At 35.6% G+C, this 25,395-nt stretch overlaps 1 protein-coding gene across 3 annotated transcripts in view; it reads left to right on the forward strand.

The window, feature by feature from the left end:
- Window positions 1–13,811, forward strand: part of LOC121297469 (protein diaphanous homolog 1-like) — a 133,878-nt gene extending 120,067 nt beyond the window's left edge. For 2 of the 3 annotated variants that reach the window (XM_041223813.1, XM_041223814.1), the window contains one exon: window positions 12,776–13,811. In XM_041223813.1, the coding sequence (XP_041079747.1) occupies window positions 12,776–12,960 (185 nt within the window). In that variant the 3' untranslated portion in view covers window positions 12,961–13,811. Of the gene's footprint in view, window positions 1–5,938; window positions 5,980–12,775 lie in introns of all 3 variants that reach the window. The other variant, XM_041223815.1, reaches the window with a different exon arrangement.
- Window positions 13,812–25,395: the final 11,584 nt, after the last annotated feature.

Consider the following 25,395-nt stretch of genomic DNA (forward strand, 5'->3'; position numbering starts at 1 on the left):
AGTGTCCTGCATCGTTGTTTCTTAAAAGGTCATAAGCACATCTTATCCATGTTCTGGTGCTATTTTATCAACATGGTCGGTGTTTGAACTGCAACCTGTCTGTATTCTATCTTATAATAAATGTACTCATTTACTAAAAGTTATATCTACATAAGCTTCACCAGGTCATGGTTTGATTGGTACTGGTAAGATTTTTGAGAGCTTACACTGCTGGAGGTGTCGTTGTCTTTTTCATTAAGTAAAAAAATATGTTACTGATAAATAAATCAATAAAAAAACTAGAATGCTAAACAAATTCACATATTAAGACTGGAAAGGCTTCAAAGAGAACATTAGCAACAATTGTCTATCCCCTTGATATTAGTATTCCTTTAACGACAAGTAGTATTGATCTCTCTCACACCACAACTTTCTCTGGCTGTCTTAGAACTTCCCTTGTCCTTTCTGATGTAGTGCTTAGAAACTGAATATTTAATGCCGCTCAGATGATTAAATATGCAGGTACTGTCAGGTTTGCGTTCTGTGGATAATTAACACCATGTGCTGTACAAAGGGAGCAAGGCATTCATTCACTACTGGATCTAGAATAGGAACTGCACTACATTTGCAGCTATGCTCTGGGTCAAAGTTGAAGCTGAATTTTACTTCGCCAGGATCCTGCAGGGCATAACCCCTAGTGTGTAGCATGAATCTGGTTTTGAGCTAAAAGATTAAAAAAAGCAAAGCCATTATTTGAAATTACTCTAGGTATGTTTATTTTGTAACACAATTAAATTCTATACAGTATTTATTTAAGTAACATTTCCTTTTAAGACTTAGATTTTTGTAGGTAATGAAAACTCTAAAGCATCTTATTAACCTTATATTTGTACATGCTTGAATAAACTGTAAGAATTAGTCCAATTTATGATTTTGTGTGGCAGATTTGTTTTGCCCTTGGCCATTTTATTAGCAGTGGCGCAGAATGTTTTTGGTTGTCAATATGTTGGTGAGTCCAGACAGTCAGTAGTGGTAGTAATGGTTTAGTATTTCTTTCTACTCTAGCTGTGAATTGACCTAAAGGACCGTGCCATTTTCAGTGTACATTCATATGTCCTTTTTTTTTTATTTTTTATAAAAGTTAAAAGTTTTTTAGGTGTAAACAAAATTGTATCTTGATTGTATTAGTTCTGAAGAAGGCATATGACATTTGTATCAGTACTTGGAATAGGATGAAAATTCATAAACATACATTTCTATTAAGCTGTGGTAATTTAAGGTATTAGAAAGGAGAACTTTCAGTATATTGCATGAACAAACAATCACCTCCAGGTAGGCAACTATTATATATCAACCAATTTCTGTTAAACAAGGAACCCGAAAATAAATAAATATTTACGAAAAGCCAGCAGTCATTTTTTCAGAGTCTATCACCGAAACAAAAATTAAATGAAAGGAGGAAAGTCTGGAAATGTAATTGGATCCTGGGAGAAAAGTGAGCAGATGTGTGTGATGTGAGTGATGTGTGCTCCCACACTGGTAGTTCAAATAGTTTGACGCTAGCCCAGAGGCTAGGAAATTGTTTCAAGCTGCACAGTTGCTCGTCAAAAAAACTAATTTCGAAAGTGTACCCTGTTTAAAAATATTATATTCACTTTCACTGGGCAATCTTTAACTTTGCATTGAATAGCAACAGATGATACATTTTTGTATGAATTTATTACACAGCGGTTTACAACTTCACCAAGGGAAGAATACTAACCCATTCAATTGACGCATACAAATGCCAAAAAAATATTGATTTATTTTCGTATTGGGTTATAAGCATCAATACAGTATAGGTTTATTTTCTTAAGAAGTAATTTTCTTGATTACCCATGCAATAGAAAACACAAAACGAAATGTTAGAAATTCTTCTTGGTTTCTGTATATTTTTTGAGTAAACATAGACTGGAGTGGTGGTTCAGTTAGTTCAACCAGACCGCAACACTTTACCATTCATTGGCTTCATCAGGCATAACTTTAACATCATTCCAGTATTTATTTATTTATTTATTTATATATATATATATATATATATATATATATATATATATATATATATATATATATATATATATATATATTAGTTTGAAAGGTATACAGCCAAAGTAGTTTGGCCACCAGATTTCTAGACTTCTAATGAGTCAATAAATAAATTTTAGTTCAGGTTTTTTTTTTCTTTTGATTTTTTAAATGTTCAAATCTCATTGCACAACATGTATATACACAGTAAGTGCCACACAATCTTAGTGTGGCAGTATTAAAAAAGATTGGCCTAATATATATGAATACAGTTTACTCTCCTTTTTTAAATAAAAAAAACAAACATCTATGTGTTGTCATGCTTTGGAGTTTCTCTGATAGTGTTTGTGGCGTCATCGTGGCTAAGTGGACAAGGCTATGTCTTCAATAGTGATGCTGAGAGATGAGTAGGACTTGTGGTACAGTTTCCAAGAAATTCTGCCCTCACTGAATATTTGAACTGTATGAAACTAAAAATAAATCAAATAAAAAGCTACCCTTCCTAACCATGTAGCCACAATGCCCCACAGAACAGGGAGTCGCTCTGAGTCTGTGCGGTGTCTGCATTGTAAGGAGCAGCCTATAACTCTGCGTTATTGACCTTGCATGTTCAACGTAGTTTTTAAAGTACTGGTAGGATAAAAACACTTTATTTAAAATAATCCATCACATTTTAAATGTATTTAACATTGTCATACCATTGTGTTTTATATGCTTATGGGTCCATTATCAGAGCAGTTTGAATAGTTTTATTTTCTTGCTCTTTAAGAGAAGAGTTTAATGTGAGAGCATAAACGCCACAGAGGGTTTAAAGAAGCATGCTTCAACATTCATTGACACCAGTTTATGAATTAGTTTATTTAGTAAAAAAAAATGTTAATTTGAAAGATTAATTGTAGTAATGTGTAAGTAACACTGTCCATCAAAACTGTTTAAATGATGCAGTGTATTTCCATTATATGTGATGTGAAAAGCTTGTATAGAAAAATACCAACAGTAACTAAGATTTCGTATATGTAGTTAATACCGAATCTTAAAAAAATACAATCTAAATATTTGCAGGTCAACAGTACAAAACAACACTAGAAGGATATTCGCCATAAGTACTTTGTTCTTCATTTTATTTTAAAATCGTTTTTCTGGTAATAGACACTAGTACAAATATGTCCTTGAATTCTTTCACAAAGGCAATACTTTCTTTGCCCCAGATTTGAAAGCACTTTCGCTCCCCATCCTCACTTGATGAATAATGCTAACATTCATTCTGACTCTTGTTCAACCTCTGGTAGCAGCAGCTGCTTTTCTGCTCTGCATCTTTTATTGGCTCTTGAAACTACAGTTTCAGCGCCAGCCGTCAGACAATAAGACAGACCTGGGACAATAGGCCCAGCACAAGCCTTTTTCTTCTGCCTAAACTAAATAAAGTTAGCACACCAGACAACCCTAAAGTGAGACCCTGCGGCGCATCTGAAAGAATGGACCCTAGGAGGCAGGCAGAGAGATAGGCAACCATGAAACTCGTGGCTGGTTTGATCTTTGACTTCCATTTGCAATCCCAGCAGATGGTTTCATTCTGAATTACTTTGTGTGTTCTTAAAAAAATAAATAAAAGGGAGAGGAATGACATAGGGGGCAACAGGCTGCCTTCTGCGGGGGCTAATAATCCACAAAAAGACATTGTTCCCTTGTGGCATGTGCTATGTCTTGGTCAAATTGGGACGTCAGGCCTCTGCTCAAGCTTTCTACTATGCACAATGGGTTAGTCTGCGTGTCGCATGCAGCAGAATTATGCCAGCAACTTGTTGGAATAGATAGAGGCAGCAACATGTGTTTGGACAAAGATGGTACCCAAAAAAGTTTCATCTTTTTGTTCTTCTTTTGACCACAAGTAGCACAATAAGCCCATCTGCAGAATTATAAATTACCTGAATTGAGGGGCTGGTGAATTTAAAACCCATCCTGTTTGTGAATATACTGGAATGCCCTTAGATGTCAGTGGCTGTTAAAGTGAAGAGCAGTTACACTGTACAAACTGCTGAGGGCGCTGATGATCAAGAAACACTACCTGTGCAAAGTTGTAAACAATTTGATTTTAGCTTTTATATTGTGTAAGACAGTACTTGTATTAACATCAAAGGAAGTATACAATACAGATATATATATATATATATATATATATATATATATATATATATATATATATATATATTTTAAGATTGACAATAGCCACTCCTATTTTGGTTTCTAAACCACATCACATCATTCACCACATGTTTATCTGCCTGGCGTCTCCTTGCCTTTAGCATGCAATAATATTTGCGTACCATGCCATTAGCTCCAGATTTTATTCATCATATAACTTTTAGTCCCTTTTGCGTTTGAAGTGGGGACAAATTTAAAAAAAAAAAAAAATGGCCCTGGAACTGCTTTATACAATTTTATAATGTCCAGACTGTTTTGTGAGGACAACTTTATTTGTATTGCATGTTTTATTTACCGGAATAATAGTCTGTCTAGACCAGCGATTTCCTGGGCTGTTACTATTTTGGTAAAAATAGACGCTCTTTAGTGTCCTGTTTTTTAAAATGATCATTCATAGCATTCATGGTTACAAGTTTACATTTTGTTTTCTATAATGAAGTTAATAGTTTTTTGTCCTCCATGTAGACACTTGCTGTCCGTTTTGTTAGGGACCACTCACATTTTGCCTTGAACCCTTCGTTTGGTTCTACTGTAAGGCTGAATAAAGTCTTGTTTGTACCTGAAAATTGTTGCTGATCAAGTCAACACAATCTGGACCTTTCAAGATAATTGACCAGCCACAAGAAATCAAGTTATTTCTTGTCCCATGTCCAATAACATTTCTAGTGTTTTAAGTTGAGGTTGTCAAGATGCCTGTCCTTGTTTATACTGTTTCACTGATCCATAGATAAATAATAATCATGTATCATAATATATGCAGTTCTGCAAGAGATTAGCAAGAAAAACATCATCCTTTAATCCTTAGCGGTCGATTTATTCAGCTCTTGTCAGGCGCATCAGGTCCAATTTAGTTTCACACACGCTGTTTATTTTACACGCACTGTTTAAAATATCCCCTCCCCCGAGTAAAACAGGTTTAAAAGGCACTGAATCGCAAAAGGACACTTAGTACTATATCTCCAGCCAAGCCCCACCCCTTGTTCACTGTATTTTTCACATACCTCTTTATAGACGTGCATACCGATAAATCCTCTCCTGATCACTCGATTTATCCCCAAACTCCTCAATAGTGTGATCCAAGTCATTATTTTATTACTATAACTTCTCAAAAAATCTGTGATATTTTCTGAGCGCTGGATGCGGAAGCAGCTATCTCCTTTGTTTGTGTCCATTTTACCTCTGTGGTGCATGGGGCTATCGGATACGCCCTTTTTTTGCGGCTCCTATCGGTCTCACTTGGCCATTGAAAGGTTTTCTTGGCTTTTTCTAGAGAATAAATGACTAGAGACCTGTGCTTTACATCTTTTTGATGATGTCGGACAGGGTCCGACATCGGACTGGAAAAGGAAAATGGTCTGGCCTGGTCTGACATAGGACCGCAAAGGGTTAACATTGTTTTAATCAGGTTAGTTTGAAAGGAATATCACCCTTGTGTATTTTTGAAGGAATTAAAAAGGTGCAAATGAAATGTTAGCAGCAGCTTGCTTATTAATAGCAACAGGATTTTAAAGAAAAACACATTTAAATTAATGTTACCTAACTTGCCTAGTGACAAAGCTCCTGTTTTTAACTAAATGTTACTTTATATTTAAAAAAACAAAAAACTGATGGATCTTTCCATGTTAATCTTTCTCTATATGCTTTGGTTTTCTGCAGCACATATAATCTAACATGTTCTTTTCTTTCTCTATAGACTCCATGCTCTCCTTGTCAGAGTACAGTGAGGAAAACCTGGTAAACGTTTTGGCGTGTGTTTCATTGTGTTTATGTGTGTGACTAATTCCAGTTTTTCCCAGACAACAAGAGTAAAACTCTTAACCCTTCCCTGTACCTCCAAAACAAAACAGTGCAGTGTCTGTAGGTTGATATGGTATAGAAGTACATTGACAAATCCTTGTTATTAAAATGTGCCATTCTCTTCAAGTACCAAGGGCGGAAATAATAATAATAATAATAATAATAATAATAATAATAATAATAATAATAATAATAATAATGATGAAAGGGCAGTGACCTTATGTTGTTGTTTTTAATTGGTATGCATAATTGAATATAGTGGAAATTGTGTAATCAGAATATTTATTTGATATTGTCATTGAATACTTTTGAAAGGGAGGCAGCACTTGAAATTATTCTCTGTTGACTTACTGAATATAATACTTTTTTTTATATATTCCATTTTATTTTTTTTATTTTTTTGCATTATTTTAAATGCATGCATGCTTTTTTTATTTTTATTTTATTTTGGTCCAGTCCCCAAGGTGCTTCTGTCTGAAGACTATATTGTGTGTCTCACATTGTATCAGATATGTAATCTTATGCAGTTTGGACCCAAGAAATTGAGAGGTCCTGGGTGCTCAAGCTGTGAAAAATGACATTTCTCATATAATACATAGCACCCTAGAAGGAATAACTTATTAACATAAAAAGGGGTTGTTTGTTTTAGTGCTTCTATGTACAGGATGCCATCTGCACACACATTCGTAATATAATACCATGTATTCGTTCAGAGACAGATTCATTATTACAGGCCTGCTTGTGTAGCAGTGGTTTTCCCAAGATGTTTTGTTCTCCTCTTTTGAAAATATCAAAGCTGAATCCGACTTGCATGAAACTGACTGTACAGTTTTACCTCTCAGTGATTCTGGGAGAAGTCATAACAGAATAAATTACATAACACAAAAATGTCTTTCCTTCATAAAAATAGGTAATAACTACAGCCTTTTGTGTGCTGCTTTGATGTGGTAAAACATCCACCCCAAATTTAGCTTTTAAAATGTAAACCATTTTCAAAATAATTGCAAAGAAAAACAGGTGTCTTTTCTTTGCAATGCATCAGACTTTTTTGTACAAATAAACAAACTTAGCTCTAGTAAACCAGTCAAGGGTTTTATTATTAGGCTTATATTCTTGATGACTTTCAAAAGTTAGCCTTTATGGTGCCAATAAGGCCTTGATGGATACAGAAATGGGTGGGCTTTAAAAACATGAAGGTTCCTCCTTTGAAATAATGTTCCCCTTAAGGATTAACCTTCTCGAGGGTATGTTTATAATATAATATAATATAATATAATATAACCAACTATAAGAAACAGTACACAGTGGTAATGATCTTGCTTTAATTTAGCCTGGGATGAAATATAGTAATTATGATTTCTTGTAGACTGCTGTGCCCTGGCACAGTTTTTGCATTGAGTAATGCTAATATATCTCATTTATTTTTAACATCACATTTACTTCTCTCTCAAAATAGTTATTATTTTCCTAGGGGTGGCGCACAATTGGCCGAGCGCTGTCTGGGCAGGGAAGACCTAGGTCGGCAGGGTAACCCACGGCTCACCGCGCATCAGCGACCCCTGTGGCCGATATTGCGCCAGTGGTTCTGCAGTGGAGCCTCCAGATCTGTGTTGTTCTCCGGCACTATAGGTCTGGTGTCCTCGCAATGGATCCGCGGTGCGAAAAATGATGGATGGGCAGGAGCACATTTCGGAGGACGCATGCTCCAGCCTCCGTTCCCCTGAGTGGGTGGGAGGGTTGCGAGCGGTGAGCCAAGGATACAGATAATAATTGGGCACACTAAATTGGGGGAGAAAACCAAGGTAAAAAATTGGAGACGACAAAATTAAAAAGAAAAGAAAAAAGTTATTATTCAAGTGCATTAGATGTTGAATGTTGCCAGGGTTTGTAGTAGTAGTGTCATTAAACATATTGAGTAAACCAAGGAAGTTCTGGTAAAACAGCTGATTACTGTATTAGGTGCAAGCCCTATATATATACATATCTAACAAACTGGAGCTTTAAGCCAAAGCCATAATGCTATAGTTTTGTTTGACTGAAATATTTAAAATGTACAAAAACAACTAAATTGGAGTAAAAAGATTAAAGGTGTATTTCTGACAACAGGCTAACCTGACACCCTTTTGAAAACTTCTGTGTGAGCACTTCTAATGATCGATTGCTCTCATTGAGTAGAAGGGTGAGTTCAATGTCTTGTGTAGTAACTCGCTGGAGTGATTTTTAACTCTCTGAAATCAGATGGGAACAGCAAGGTCAGCACCTCCTTTTTGGTCATTATCTCACATGTCTCTCTTCAGAGGAAATGTAGTTTCTCAGGTCAGGGGTTGAAAACTAAAAACTGAATATACACAAGCATATAGAGCTGTATTCTTTTTAATGGCCTGAAATGAGTTTCAAATAACACCAGACATCCTATACACGGGAGTCACCTTTTAACCTTACTCAGGAAGTAACTGTGGAGAGGACAAAAATAATCAGTTCTATCAGTTATATTTCCTTTTCAGTGTCTGTTTCATCAGCTGCTTTCTGTTGCCATGCAGATACAACAGCTTTTACACATAACAACCTTTATTTCCAGATGTACATAATTGCATCTAATAAAGAGTAACATTTATTTGTGGCAACCAAACATTTTCTGTGGTAGCCCGCTGAAATACCAAGCACAATATTTCATTGATCAACACCCACCGCCAAGCCCTTATAAATAATGAAGAACCTGAGAACAAACATTTGTAGTTTGAGAAGTAGTGCAGGTATTAACAGTTTATAAAAATACACAGCACACATTTCAGGGGTGGTTATGAAAACAAAACGGTCCACTAAAGCAATCTAAAAAGCCTTATTGTTATTGCACTTTGTGCTGTGCTTAGTGATTTCTCATTTGTTCACCACCTTCATCTATCTTCCCAGTTAGACTAGATCTGGATTGCTTATTGGAAATCCATCATACTGGCTAGTGGCTACCATTTCAATGGAGCCTGTCTTTAGTGCCAAGTATTAAAAAGCCCCCTCCTTGTCTTGAAAGGCAGATTGCATTGAGATTCCTTAAGCTCTTAACTACGCAGACTTGTATGCAAAATTGTGGTACAACTGGGGTTAAAGTTTAATGGAGAAAGTGTAATGTACTGTAGAATTACAGTAAAGATGTGGTGTAAATTAGATCTAGATCCAGCTAAAGTGAAGTTGTAGGGATGTGATTAAATGTATGCTTAACCAACACACAAAAGCAATTTACCATAATTGGTAATATATAAAGCGCAAATGTTTACACAACTAAATTTTCTTAATTTGTGTAATGACTTGTGAACAGTGTGGACAAGTAGATACAATACTTAATAAATACAATACAATTGCTTGCCATTCCTAACATTAATTGTTTGTTTAACATGCATCAGTGTCTACTGTTCTGAAGACAAAAGCAGGGTGATTGTAAATGGTGTGTTTTATATACTAAAAAACATGGTAATTACAGTTCACCGTTTTAATACCTTTAAATAAACCAAACTAGCATTTGGTAGCAGGCCCTTGCAAATATGAATATCCTCTATAGTAGATTAATTTTTAAAAAAAAAAAAAAATATATATATATATATATATATATATATATATATATATATATATATATATATATATATTTTCATAGGAAAGTCATTGGTAGTTTCTTATAAATTCATTTTGTAAAATTTTACCTTTTTACAAATTATAAAAGAATGATGAAGTTAAGACTTATTATATATATATAATATAATAGTATATATATACATATATATATATATATATATATATATATATATATATATATATATATATATATATATATATATATATAGATAGATATATATATATATATATATATATAAAAAGTTCAAGTCATTTCCGTCCCAGTGACCAGTTAAAGTCATCAAGGTGAAGGGTTAAAATATCAAGCAGTTCCTGCCTGCAATTACCCCTGACTTAAATAAGATGGCTTCATATCCTCAGGGTCTCTTTCTGCACAGCTTTATAGATCTGGTGCTGTTTTTCCACACAGGAAAGAGAGCTGCCTCTGTTTGTAAAAGGGCCTGATTAGACGGAAACTGTAGACAGTGAATTGTTAGGGGTATGTTTATAATTAGACAGGGCTGGTGTGTTGAATGGGGTAACAGGAGAGGATGCATGCACCTACTACAGAAGTGGAAACTGTATCTGCTGAGAATTAACAGGTTTTTGCCCTTCAGTCTTCTACCGCTTTGCATCTGTGTTTGTAAAATAAGGGTTCCCCTCCCCCAAAGAGAGATGTCATAGTCTATAACAAATATTCTGTTTCTGGAGGGGTTGGAGTGGTAGACGAATAGGTTTTGTTTCTGCTTAGAGACAGTATGTCTCGGTTATGTTAGCTTCAAGGGGGCGTTGTATCTGTGTACATTTATACAAATATGTAAGGTGAGAGTACAGATTATCTTCAATACCAGAAATAAAATGAACTCCAGGTCAGCAGTGTTTCAAACCACAATGGAGTAAGTACCAGCATTTGAGATTTTACTGTTGTCTAATGGAAGTCTGGTCTTGTGTACGCACTGTAACATAATGTGTCTGTCACTGTATACATACATATGGGTGCAGTAATTAGAAGCGTTAATAATCAGAGTCACGGAGCTGTTAAAAAATAAATCTTAAAACACTGGTTTAAATAGGCATGGCCCTCTTTTGTGTTACTCCAAGTAGATATTCCATCAAAGGCAGCTGTGCTTTACACCCATTTCACTACATCTCCTTGATAGATTATGTGAGTCGAGTCAACACCTGCAATGCAGTGCTAAATAAGTCACTGCCTGTCACTCCTAAGGACACAGTTCTTTCTATTTTTTTTTTTTTTTTTTTTTTTTTTTTTCAGTGACCTGCCTGCTTAATATTGAAAAATCTAGGCTTTCCCTTTCCCCCTTAATTCAGTACCTGGTGTTAATATTGTCCTCATTTTCATTAATCCTTATGTATGAGGTTGAATGCAGTCAGCATCATCCAATGATAAAAACAACCACATTTTAGTAAAGATGTCTGTGTGCCCGCAGTCTTTGAGAAATTAGAAACTCATTTGTGTTCTAAGGACATTAAAGATGTGGAGCCAGTGTATCAGTGGTTAGTACTAGAAGCATGGCGAGTTGGCCTTGGGTAAGTTTCTTTAGTATGTTGTGTTGTAGTACCACTTTACATGGGGAAGATATTGCATGTTAAATGTAGATGGCATATCTCCTTTCTAAGCAACAGCCAAAACAACATGGGGAGCATGTGAGACCCACAGACAATGGAAATGTTGCATGAATTAGTTTTGCAAAAGAGACAAAATAGTGCAGATTTCTGAGCTCCCCCAAATTTGCTTCTTTTTTCAATATTTTATTATTCTCTCTCCAGTAAAAACACAGCAGTAGAAAGTTAGTCTGAAGTTTCCAGATTTATAGGTCAAAAGTTGTTGTTTTTTTTTTCTCCAAGCCAGAACTGTCAGGCTTTTTTTTTTTTTTTTTTAATGGAGCTTGGCTTTAATGTGCTGCTGTTCTGTGTGGGGTTTGCAAAGCAGTGCTTTCCATTGAACTGTAGGAATTCCAAACCATTTGTGTCATTTCAGAGGTAGGATTGAAAAAGCTTTACACAATGCGATTGCTCCTAGCCTGCTTTTCTTAACCTTACAGTATAGGGCCTGTATTTTCCACAATGGGATATGTACAGGCAAATTGCCCACTCCACAGCAAATGGATGAAGTGGACAATTTGCCCCCAAAGTGTTCATTGAAGGCAAGCTGCTTTTCAACATGCTGCATTCTTGTAGAGAAAATTGCATGCTGGTGCTTGTAAAACTGGTCAACAGTGTAGGTCACTGCTTCTTTTAGAATGCATTTTTTAAGGTTTCATACACTTTTATTGCTTTAGTGCAGACACTCCTTTTGAAATGCATTTGCATTGTGGTCTGGTTTAAATAAATAAATTATCAGTGCCAACACCTTGTTAAAAACAAAGAGACAGAATGTTGCACACAGGAAACAACTTATGGTTCTCATTCATTTCTCTTTCATCCCCAGCACACCCCTCTAACATGATTGCCTCACTTTTTTTTTCATCTTTCACAATTACTTTTCAAAACCGTAACATCTTTTTACTAGTGAATAATGTATTTCTTTCTTTTGAAAAAGTTGGGCCACAGCATGTGTATTTAACTCCCCCACTTCTCCCTGATCTGATATTGCCTCAAAAAAACCACCTCTTTGTAATGCATCTGGCTTTTTTAATAATTACACAGAGCAAGATTTGTGTTTACCAGCAGATTGGGTATTGCATGATTTAATGTTGCTGTTCCAGCAAAGGCTTTGTTGCCTGGTTGTGCAAGTGTGATCAGGACACTGCAGAGACTGTTTCACACTTCTGTACCTTTGGCCCATTCCTCGCATGCTAATTACCCGCAGATTTTCTTTTCAGAAAACAGAAGGCAAAAGCGGCTGGCCTTGGCAAAGAGGGAGTAACAGAAATGTTATCCAGAACATTTCCCCTTGTTCCTTGAAAAGTATTTGAGAACCGGGGTCATAGTAAAACATACATTTGTTTCTCCAGTCTTGACTGTCTTGAGAAACATGTTTTAAGGACCTTTGCCGAGCCCCAGTAGGTGCCTGCTGCCCTCCCATGCAGTGTGACATGTGCATGTTACAAAACTGACCTTGCCAGTTGAGTTTCTTAACAATTTCTGAACCAGTTTCCCTTTGTCATTCTAGCCAACAGAAGAGCTGGCAATGCTGTGACATCCCTTCTGGCCAAAGAGCTGATGCAGGAAGACGTGATTGCTGCTTCACCTCTTAAAAAGAAGAAAGAAGAAAAGATTAAAGAGAAAACAATGGCTGAACCAGAACAGGAAGCACTAGAAGATGTTTTAGAGGCTGTGCCTGCCAGATCCAGTTAATAATGAATCAATTCAGAATGAACACAGATCATGACTGCAGCCTGAGTGAAATGACTAGTGTCACTCAAATATCAGTGTGGGTTGTCTTTATTTGGTACCTGTAGTACAGGGTGTGGGTTCTTCTACAGGAGTTCTTTATGAAGATGGTCCATGGCATTCCACTTGGTGAAGAACCATTTCTTCTCAGCATCCCACAGTTTATTTTTAGCTCCAGTATGGATGCTGAACGTTACTATTTACACTGGAGGGGGTTAACTTCTTAGTAGCGCCTAACATGCTTATACATAAAATTTAAAAAAAATAATAATAATAATTTATCTGTGCATATTCCAGACTTTACTGGATCTACAAACTTTCTGAGACAGCTATTGTCATCCATAAACACATTTTTTTTATTTTTTTTTGTTATCATCAGCATAGAAATTGAATATTTAAAATTAACTTTAACTTTATTGGTCAAATTAGATTAAAAACTGCAAGGGACAGCTTTGAGCAGATTGTGTTGGCTCACTATTTGGCTGAAATTGATTTAAAAAAAAAAAAAATGTTTTTCAGGTTGCTGATTTAAAAGTGATGTAGGGTGCATTATAAAGTAAATATATTTAGTTATAACAAGTGCCAATCTGCCTTACATCTGCACATATTTCAACTAATACAATTATTTTCAAATGAAAAAGTGCTGATAAGAAAGTACGCTTCCTCGTCGATTGTTTTATAATACATTTATACTTGTGTTTACTGTATTCATTTTATTTGAGGCTACCGTAGTCTGGTACCTCGGTACCTTTGGGTACTTTTTCTGTTTTGTATGTAGTCTTATCGTTTTATAAAATAGTTTCTTAAAGATATTTGTACAACATGTTCACCTATTGGATAAATATATATATATATATATATATATATATATATATATATATATATATATATATATATATATATATATATATATATATTTGTACTTCAGTCTTCTCAGTAAATTGCATAATTTCCTGTTGGTTTTTAATCTGCTTCAGCCATAAGTTGACATGTTCACAATGTTGGGTATTTCTTATAAAGCTGTGAACATGTGGTTGGTACCCAAAACTGAGAAACATACTCCCATGAAGTAGGAGGAGCATAAACTGAGGCCTGAAGATGTGGGTTTCATTTTGGGGGTCAGACTTGGAACAAGATTATGAAACAAAAACTTCTGTTTGAAATAGTATCGATTTAAAGAGAAAAAAAAAAAAAAAAAAGATTTTTGTACATATAGTATATAGAATGTTTAAATAAAGTGAAAAACATGTTAATGGGATTCATATCCGGGAGTGTACAAAAAATCCTTTCCATGTAAGGATATATAAAGACACCGAGCTTTGAGATTCATGTATTATATATTCATTTATACAACCTGGTATTCTGCTCAAATACTTAAATATACAAACCTTATCCAACTTGCCTTGAGTATTTTTTTTCAGCAGTGTGTGTTTGTGTGTGTGTTTGCCCCCTCCCCCCACCCCAGTAATTTACATTACTGATATTGTTACCATGGGCTACTTCATTCCTGTATTGCTGTTCTGTATTGTCAGTTAATTTGTGCAAAGGACAGATGACTGTTGTCAGGCATACTACTGTTTTTTTGTTTGTTTGTTTGTTTTTATATTTCAAACTCAATATTAATACTAAAGTGTGTAACTTGGACCATGCATTGCATCCCTTCTGTTGTAAGTTGGTGATAGACAAGAGCCTTGCTGCTTTTATCATTTCCATTATTATTATTTTTTCTAATGGCCAAAAGTGTTGCTGCAAGACTGCCTTTTTATGGTGGTTAGGAATTGGAGCAAGAGAATATCTGTTTGCAATATCTGAGAATGTTTCTCCCTCTGTGCTGTATTTTACTTTTTTTCTTTCTTTCTCTCCATCCAAATTTGCAAACCAGAAGCTCATTGGAGACTATCCAAAGGAAATGCCTTGCAAGATACACATTTTACAAGCTTGCTGAAAGAAATCTGGCTACTGTATCTGGTTACTGTATGTGTGTGTTTGCAGGAGGGCAGGATATCAATTGTTTGTTATTCTGTTAACCTGCATTTGCAGCATGGTTATTTTCTTAAGGTTCTTTTTAATATCAACTTGCAACACCAAATGACAACTTAGTAATAACCCTGCAACTTCAGACCACTCCTGAAACAGAAACACCAGATGCTTTTTCTTCTGAAATCTTTCTATAAATAGCTATCTGTTTATAAGGATATCCTCACTTGCTGCACTTATATTTATGTAACACTGCCACATCAGGGGTTAAGTCCATGCAACGAGAGGAGAAAAGGCAGGAAGTGTTTCCTTTACAGAGAGCTCGAGTTTGTCTGTGATTCATTAAGGAAGCACCTGGGCATGAGGCCCAAAAAAGAAAAAGATTACACTATTTGTTTTTCATGACTGCTGCCGGAATTCTTTAAAAACAAAGTTATTTTGTTTTCTTTAGAGCTTTCAAGACTTGGCAAACGGTGGGTGGTGTTCAGAACAGGAAGTTGATAGATGGCGCTATAAGACCACAAAATGTAACTTGCCTGTAGCTGGTCATTGCAACGCCCTCCAAACTTCCTGTTTTGTAATATCCTGCTGTGACTGTTAGCAGGCCTTGCATTGGGCAGAGTAAACGTGTAGGTTTTGTATTGGTAAGTTTATTTCAGTGGCCAACAAGTAAATGACTAGATTTCTTGATATTCTGGTCTGTCACTCCCTTGGTAGTGATTTTAAAAAGTGACAATAATCCAACACCAGTGAATACATTTGAACTGTAACTGCACGATCATAAAAGGATAGAAAAACATTTCCAAAATGAGCCCCCTGTAACTAGTGTTTATTATGTTCATAATTAAATAAATTAATATTGAACAACTGTTTATTAATATTAATAACAACTGATCATGTTTAATATAGAAAAAATGATTCAATATATCATATAAACCATATCCACCTGCTGTATGAAATATTTAAGATGAGAAATTCTAAGAAAAACAACATTGTCCAGATATACTGTAGTGTTACTGAAGCATTATTTTATTATTGTATTACATTAACATTCAAATGTCCTTTCCTTTGCTGCTGATTTAATAATAATAATAATAATAATAATAATAATAATAATATGCAGCATTTGCCTGTCAACGATGAGGCCTGGGTTAAATAGTGCTTTTGGAGTAGATGTGATCACATACCATACATCATGCACATGCAACAGATGTGTCCATACTATTGCAGTTTAGTGGATTGCTGCTAGTATTTGTAATTTTAATTCTACAATGTTTAATTGATGTGCTGGTAACATCTAAAGTTGCAAGGAGATCTGTTTCTGGAAGCAATCTGTTCTGCTTAAATCTTTTCTGAGACTTTGGCTGGGTGACACAAGCCATAATCTCTGTAATTATGTCATTGGACCTTAGATGTCAGGAAACTATGTCAGAATCCAAATAATGCAGTCAAGAAGATATTTATTCATAGCTTTTAATACACAAATTGAGAGGTTAATAAGCAAGATTTGAATACATTACTGCATAACCTACTTAAAGCAATGTCACCACATCTCAAATAGATATATAATGGATATTTTAAGACATCCTCAACGTTGACAATTTATCATCAACGCAAATATATATATATTATATATATATATATGTATATATTATATAAATACACACACACACACAGTACTGTGCAAAAGTTTTAGGCAGGTGTGAAAAAATGCTGTAAAGTAAGAATGCTTTCAAAAATAGATAGGTTAATAGATTGTATTTATCAATTAACTGAATGCAAAGTGAGTGAACAGAAGAAAAATCTAAATCCATATTAGTGACTACCCTTTGCCTTCAAAACAGCATCAATTCTTCTATGTACACTTACACAAAGTCAGGGATTTTGTAGGCATATAGTCAGGTGTATGATTAAACAATTATACCAAACAGGTGCTAATGATCATCAATGCAATATGTAGGTTGAAACACAATCATTAACTGAACAGAAACAACTGTGTAGGAGGAATAAAACTGGGTGAGGAACAGCCAAACTCAGCTAACAAGGTGAGGTTGCTGAAGACAGTTTACTGTCAAAAGTCATACACCATGGCAAGACTGAGCACAGCAACAAGACATAAGGTAGTTATACTGCATCAGCAAGGTCTCTCCCAGGCAGAAATTTCAAGGCAGACAGGGGTTTCCAGATGTGCTGTCCAAGCTCTTGAAGAAGCACAAAGAAACGGACAACATTGAGGACCGTAGATGCAGTGGTGGGCCAAGGAAACTTACTGCAGCAGATGAAAGACACATCATGCTTACTTCCCTTCTCAATCGGAAGATGTCAGCAATGCCATCAGCTCAGAATTGGCAGAAAACAGTGGGATCCTGGTACACCCATCTACTGTCCAGAGAAGTCTGTTCAGAAGTGGCCTTCATGGAAGACTTGCGGGCAAAAAGCCAAACCTCCGACGTGGAAACAAGGCCAAGCGACTCAACTATGCACGAAAACACAGGAACTGGGGTGCAGAAAAATGGCAGCAGGTGCTCTGGACTGATGAATCAAAATTTGAAATATGTGGCTGCAGCAGAAGGCAGTTTGTTAGCTGAAGGGCTGGAGGCAACAGTGAAGCATGGTGGAGGTTCCTTGCAAGTTTGGGGCTGCATTTCTGCAAATGGAGTTGAGGATTTGGTCAGAATTAATGGTCTCTTCAATGCTGAGAAGTACAGGCAGATACTTATCCTTCATGCAATACCATCAGGGAGGCATCTGATTGGCCCCAAATTTATTCTGCAGCATGACAACAACCCCAAACATACAGTGAAAGTCATTAAGAACTATCTTCAGCGTAAAGAAGAACAAGGGAAGTGATGGTATGGCCCCTACAGAGCCCTGATCTCAACATCATTGAGTCTGTCTGGGATTACATGAAGAGAGAGAAGCAACTGAGGCTGCCTAAATCCACAGAAGAACTGTTTAGTTCTGCAAGATGTTTGGGCCAACCTACCTGCCAGATTCCTTCAAAAACTGTGTGCAAGTGTACCTAGTTGATGCTGTTTTGAAGGCAAAGGGTGGTCACACCAAATATTGATTTGATGTAGATTTTTCTTTTGTTCACTCACTTTGCATTTAGTTAATTGATAAATATAAACTATTAACGTGTCTATTTTTGAAAGCATTCTTACTTTACAGCATTTTTTCACACCTGCCTAAAGCTTTTGTGCAGTACTGTGTGTGTGTGTGTGTGTATATATATAATATATATATATATATATATACACACACACACACACACAAAATAGCTGCTTTATCATTAAGCTCAAACTGTCTGAAAACTGGAACAGGATACATGTGCAAATGTACATAAGAGAAACGTTAAGAGATTTTCATTTTGAAAATTGTTTTAATTGAATGTTAAAACATTAATGCTTGAGGTAAAGGATTTATTTGTGTGGTCTATAAACTCCCACTTGTGATCTCACTTGGGTTACCATACATCTTGACCACTTAGAATGCAGGTGGTCATTACACACAAATAATAAAAGCAAGAAATATATTCTGTCAGCGTTATCCACATACTAAAATATAAATCCTGTACCACTCCACATAACTTGTTTTACAGTACAACCACTGAGTGTGTTTTTTTTTTTTGTAAATATGTTTTAAATAAAGCTTTCGCTATATATAAATAAACAAGTATTGTAGTTTTAGATGGAAGGGCCAGACAATCAGCTGTAAAACTACACTTTCAACACAGCATAGCACTCTGGAAATGCTATTAACTTGCTGCAGACCAGGATGTGAAAAGAATATTTTCAAGAACATCGTCCATTTCATAATAACTTTTGCCTGTCCTGCTACAGAATGTTAATCCACATAGCCATTTTGTACCCTTTTTTTAAATAAATAAATAAAGTTATTTGCTAACATTGTATTGACTGCTACAGTTATATTTTTGGATGTAAATGTAAACAAAAATGTTTTCTACTGCAATGGTTCAACTACTGAATGAACATTGTAGCTATTTTAAAGGGCCTCTTGTCTGCTGTACAAAGGTGATTCCTTGCTGAGTTGCAAAGGGGATGAAGAAACTACTGTAGTATTTTGACTTGCACCTTTTCACCCACAGGTCATTGCTTGAGAAAAATATGTCTCACCACGACTTGGTTTCTTTGACATATACAGCTGTCTTGCATTATACTGCCCACCTTTATAACGCCACCCTCGCATACCACCAACTATTCTCTCTGAGCAAATGTCACCAATATAAAAACAGTGCAATTTTTACCCGTCACATCACCACCCCGCTGCCCACCACCCACCAACCTCCCAAGCCAAGCAAACATAAATAAAAGCATTGTAGTTTCCCTCATTGTAGCAACAGCGAAATAATCATGACCAATTAAATCAACAAAGTTATGCAGTTAATCTTTGACTCATTTTCCTGTTAACTGAGTGTTCATAAGAATGTCATCAACACTCCCGCTCCCAAAGCAAAACAGAAACTACAAAATGATGAATTGACCCCCATTTAACACCAGAGCCAAAGAAACAAACCTGCATGTTATGCATCTGAAAATAAAAATAAATAGCAAGACAGCAAGACGGCAAGACATCACCAATGTTTTTTCGCCTAAGTGATGCATATACTGTTAATCGAAGGACAATTTCAGACATTCTAATGGATAAAAACAAATGGCTTACCTTGATGGAACAGGTTGATTTGTTTAACCTGAAAAAGGCTTGACGCAGCCTAAAATAAGTGGCTTTTATACAGTAAATGTTAAAAAAAAAAAAAAAAAAAAAAGTACGGCAAGAGGTTTCTTTGTTTACGTGCAAGTTTTACACAAATGAAGGCTGACTTAAACTAAAGCGTCAGTTTTGTACAGCAGAATAGTTTTTGTTTTTTTCATTTAAGAAACATTTGCCTGTACATATTCACTGTTTTTTTTTTTTTTAATGCTTTCATTGCTTTGTGAAATAGATGGCATCGTTCAATGGGGGATAGTATTCAGCAGTCTTACTGTTGTGTCACAAACAGCAAAGTTCAAATGACCAGTACTGTTAAAAAAAAAAAAAAAAAAGTACACTTTTTTGTCTTTATGGAATTGTTAGACACTAAATGAGTGTTTTTTTTTTTTTTAAACTATGAACTGTTTCTCAAAAGTAACTGCAATTGTATAACTAAAAAGATTAAAACATTTGTATTTATTGCAAACATAGGCGGTTTTGTGTGTGTGTGTGTGTGTGTTTTGGTTTTTTTGGACCCTCACTATGACGCCACCCTCGCTTAGTGCCCATTTTTGCCAATGGCCTTTACCTGGTGGTATAAAGAGGGCTGACTGAGCTAACCCCAATCGTGCATTTACTGGGATGGTTCTAGTGTGGTAATGTATTCCACGCATGACAACCCAGGCAGTAAAAAAACTTTTCAAACTATATGTGGTGGAAAAAAGATTTGCAATTATAGAAATTAGAATTGCTCTATATGACCACATTTTATTTTCATTGGCATAAGTCCATTTATTTTAGTTTGCCTGTTAGAGGTCAAACAAATAAAGGAAAACATTAGCATATACACAATAAAATCTAGGTAATCCACCTTGAAGAGAATGTGTCTTTATAAAGATATAATAATGGCTCCTGAGATTGTAATTCACAATCATATTGCCTGTTGTGGGTGTCTCTGCTGAACAGTATGTACCCACATACTGTACAGATCAACATGTATAAGCATGTGTGTAGATCTTTAAGACTGGAGCAGCACTGAGCTCTACCTGCTTGAATTGGATTGTCCAGAGACCACTGTCAGATTACATACAAGCCAGTGGCAGTCTGTGGATACAGATTCATAACCTAGGGATTTGTAGAAAAGCAGATTTAATTCACCTTTAAATTAAAATTAAAAAACCTACAGAAGGATGCAACATTACATGTAAATGACAAAGAGAATCAATGTACAATTCTAAATGAAACATGGAAACTCAAGTGAAGGTGTTTTCAAAGAATTTTGCTAATTAGTCAAGTGCATTTTAGTTTTCTAATCCTCTGTAAAAGTAAAATGTATTTACGATTCAACAAAAAAGGTTATAATTTTTTTTTTTTTACCTAATCCAGAAGCAAGTTTACTTCAGTAAAGAATTTCCTCCGCATCTCCATTGTATAATTATTTTGGTTCTATATGTACATGAGGTTTTTTTTTTTGTGCTTTACTAGCATTTTTTTTTTAACCCAAAGGTGGGCAGGCATATACACAAGTGCAACGCGCTGTAAAATGAAAATCAAATTCTCTGTTGGCAGGTTTATTTTAAAGACATGTTATTGAATTCAAATTGTTTCAACACAGGAAAATGAGGCCTCAAAGTAAATGTTTTCTGGCCTCACTGTATATGTTAATTCAGTTCTTTTATTCTTTTTTAAATTTTATGTTGAAATGTTTTGGAGATGGATGAAAAGCTTGAGGTTTGTGGGGGAAAAAGGCAATTCCTGTAAACATTAACACTATTTAACATTTACAGGAAAACTTGTAATAGCACTGAGGGCTATTGAAATTCACGTGCAATGATTTCTAGGCAGGGTGTGATATATGTACTTCATAGAGTAGATAAAGTTCTAAAACTAATTATTCTCCATACACTTTCTCCATCCTACCCATCAGTTTGAGATTGTTCCATCCTTTTTTGTGCTGGCACAATACCATGTACACCCAGGCTGTGTGTTTTGGGGTAGTACTGTATATCTTGAGAAAATATCTATTTTGCTATTACATTTTTCATTTTACATTTGAAATTAATATTTCACTGCAATTTAATTGTTACTATCATTGTGGTTTACTTCACGGTTGGCTTGGGAAGGGTGCACCATCAATCCACTCAAAAAGTGGTAAACCAGCCTCTATTGCTTCTGGAATACATGGAATGGGATCTTTTAGTTTTAGTTTGCGTTTAACATCTCAGAGGTTGTATATCGACTAAGAAATCATTTTTTTGTTCCCTTCTTCTCGTTGTGGCATGATGGGATACTGCCACCTGCTTGCAGTGATGAATTACCGCCCTGTTAACATCGTCTGTAATGATTACAAACTTTGTAGCAAACAAAATTGTTTCATAAATCTCACTTGTGCACTTCAGTTTGTTATATTGGTCTCATATGTGTTGAAAGAAACATGTTCTAGCGAACAGGCATTTTCATTTTAAAACCTGATATGTGGTTTAGGTAACATTGCATTGTTTACCCTTTTCAGACTCGAACTAGACAGAAATCCTACTTGAATCCTTCTATGCAATTTTTGTACGGGACAACAATAACCCTTTGCTTGTGTTCCTTCTTTAAATGCAAGCTTTATTTTAGGGTCAGACAGTGCTAATGGTAGAAAAGGCATCAAAGTCCTGTTGCATTAGTGATCAATCATTAAAACAATCACTGTTTATCTTGTTGTGAACAAGATGAAGATTAAAGACAAATGCCAGGAGATACATTAACTATTCGGTGAGACTGAAATAAAGCAGTCTTCTTTGTTTTCCATATTTGCTTGCTGTACTTTTTTTTTTTGTAAGTGATAAACAGTACAATGTAATAATGTCAAAACCACAAATAAAATCAGCTTTTTAAATCTCGATTCCCAGAAAAGTCTACCAATTCATTCTGCATTAAATAAGCAATATGACACGGAAGACTGTTACAGCTTTGCAGCTGATCTGAAAATGAAAAATTGAATGTTATTGTTGCATGCTTTGTGTCTAATAAATCTTCCAAATAATGTCACGAACTTGGCATGGACACCATTTTTTGTCAACGTCTTCGAACACATGAAAATATATTTGAGTACTGAGCATGTTGAAATGAAACATCTTACATCTGATATTAATCACATGGTTGCAGTTATGAGAAGAAAAAAAAACAACAGATAATTATGATGGAAGTGTTTTTATAGCACACATTTAGATTTTTTGAAATCCAATATTCTGGTCTATCATGGGCTACAAAAGGAACTTATAGCTGGTTTAGACCTGTATTTAATTAGTAACTTGTGTGTGATTGATGTAGAAATTAAATAGATCTATCACCATCATCCATAACATTAAACTCTCAATCCTAAAGTATTCTGAATAAAATCGTCAATAGTTATCTTTTTTTTTTAAATCGGTGTGTGTAGATAAAGTTTTTGGAAATGTGCTGTTTTTGAAACACGAATGCGTACGTGTTTTTTTTTTTTTTTTAATGTTTGTGTTTAAATGAACAGTTCACACAAAGATTTGTTTTCTGGGATCCCATTTATCTCGCCAATTAAAATCACTACTGTCTGGAGTGCAAGGGGAGTCATGCCAGTGTGACTTGAGTTTGTTCACCCCATGGCACGTCAATGACCCATACTAGCCAGATGCTCAACAAGTCCAGGGTTCAACAACTTGGCAACATTCGTTTCTTAGCTTTGGCAGGTAAAAAGTTTCAGTTTTCTTGACAGTGGTAATTCACTGGTTGATCTTCAGGTGATGACAACTAATAAACACCAGTATCCCTGTTTAATGAACATTTGTGTGTGTGTGTAGGTAACCGCACTGATTGCCTTGCTTGTTATTAAGACCTTCGAAACCAGCCCATATCATTGGATGTTCTTCATTAATTCTTTGTGCAGAAACATTGCACAGCTAGCGTTCCTTTGTCTTGTGTTTGTGCTGCTGTTCTGTTAGGAATGTCCTTTGTTAAAAGCTGCCTTCATATTTCAAAGGGGGCTGTAAAGCAAGGCTATTGTTTCAGGACATGTAAAAAGTTCTGTATAAGCAAGGCCATTTAAAATCTGTCACACACTTGGATAAGTGGAGATGTACAGGCGTAGGAGAGACAGGGAAGGGTCTGTCTCCTCCTCCTTTCCTTTGTGCTTTATCCCTTCATGATAAACTAAATAAGCTCTGCATAGTTGCTATCCTAATCATGTACAGAAACACGATGAGTACCAGATCTCCACAGTAATTAACTGAGTAGTTGAAAGGATATATAATTAGAACAGGCCACTTTCTCAGGATAGGTCTTGGTAAGCGTTTGTTTCTATGGTATCTATGTAGCAGCCTCATCTGCAGTCTATATTTAGAACCTGAAATGGCGTGTTTCCTAATTTCATATTGCTTGAGGTGTGTGTGTGTATGTATATATATATATATATATATATATATATATATATATATATATATATATATATATATATATATATATATATATATACAGTAATCATATTAGGAAATCATATTTGAATTAATAGAAACTTTATTATCTTGATCTGAGCATGTATTGCTAGCTTTGTATGGGGAGCTGGAAAACTGAATAACATTAAAGGCACATTTTTAGAATATTTTTTTAATATTCTATGGGATAATGTGTATTCTCTATTCTTTTCTACTGTTTTAATCATTACTTACCATTCTTCCTAAGTAATTCAGTAAAGTAACAAAGGCTGGGTCTGCTTTTAAAATCTGAATGTCTGGTTAAAAAAAAGAATTGTACTTGAAGTGGCCAGCCTGTAAATTCTGTCCTCCTTGAAACTGATTTTGTAATAAGATGTTCCATTTATAAACTCACAGCTGCCATACAACATGCAAAAATTAGTCTCATGTCCCTATTGGATATTTTTGCTTCAGATAAACTAGCTGAGAAATCCAGGTCTTCAGAAGCAACCTCTGCTGTTTAAAAACAGCAATCGGTAAGCCTGGTCAAATAGAATCTCAGATGGAGAATGCAGATAAAACACACAGCATATTATCACAAAATGGATGACACATAATAATTGAAATTACTTGTCAATAAATGCTATAGCTAAGGATATACACTGCATTAGTGACAGCATAACCATGTGTTCCATTTCCTTTAATGTCTGTGGATTTTCTAGTATTTATTAAATCAAATTAAATTGTAATTTGTGCCTAGGCTCTGTCACATATTCCCCCCCCCCCCCCCCCCCCACACACACACATGATCATATTCTTCCCCTCCCTTAAAAACCCAACCATTTCCTCACATGTCCCAAATTGTCCATTCTTTATTTGACTTTCTTGAGGGTGGGTTGGGAGCTGGGTGGGTCCGCAGTCTGGCACCTCCAGGAAAGGACAGAGAACTAGCAATGGAACCTGGGCAAAGCGGATAGGGCGCAAGGAGTGCAGGGCGTTAATGGGGCGGTTGCAGCAACAGGCAGAGCAGAGAGACATGGAGACTGTACAGTGACATCTGGTTTACCAGAGGGTGTGGAATGGGAGACCAGGCAAATGAATGTGCCCAGAGGTGCAATGACCTGGGAACTAGGCCCAGTGAAACTAGGCTCTGGAAACAGTGGTGCTTCTCTCTCTGGCTTCTATTACCTTATTGGTAGCTTCTGGTGAATGGCTAGGGCTTGCTGTTGGACAGCAGTAGCCCTCACCAAAGTTTGTACAATGTCCTTCATTGTATACTTGCTCG

Source organism: Polyodon spathula, chromosome 22 (assembly GCF_017654505.1).
Source record: "Polyodon spathula isolate WHYD16114869_AA chromosome 22, ASM1765450v1, whole genome shotgun sequence".
Taxonomy (NCBI): domain Eukaryota; kingdom Metazoa; phylum Chordata; class Actinopteri; order Acipenseriformes; family Polyodontidae; genus Polyodon; species Polyodon spathula.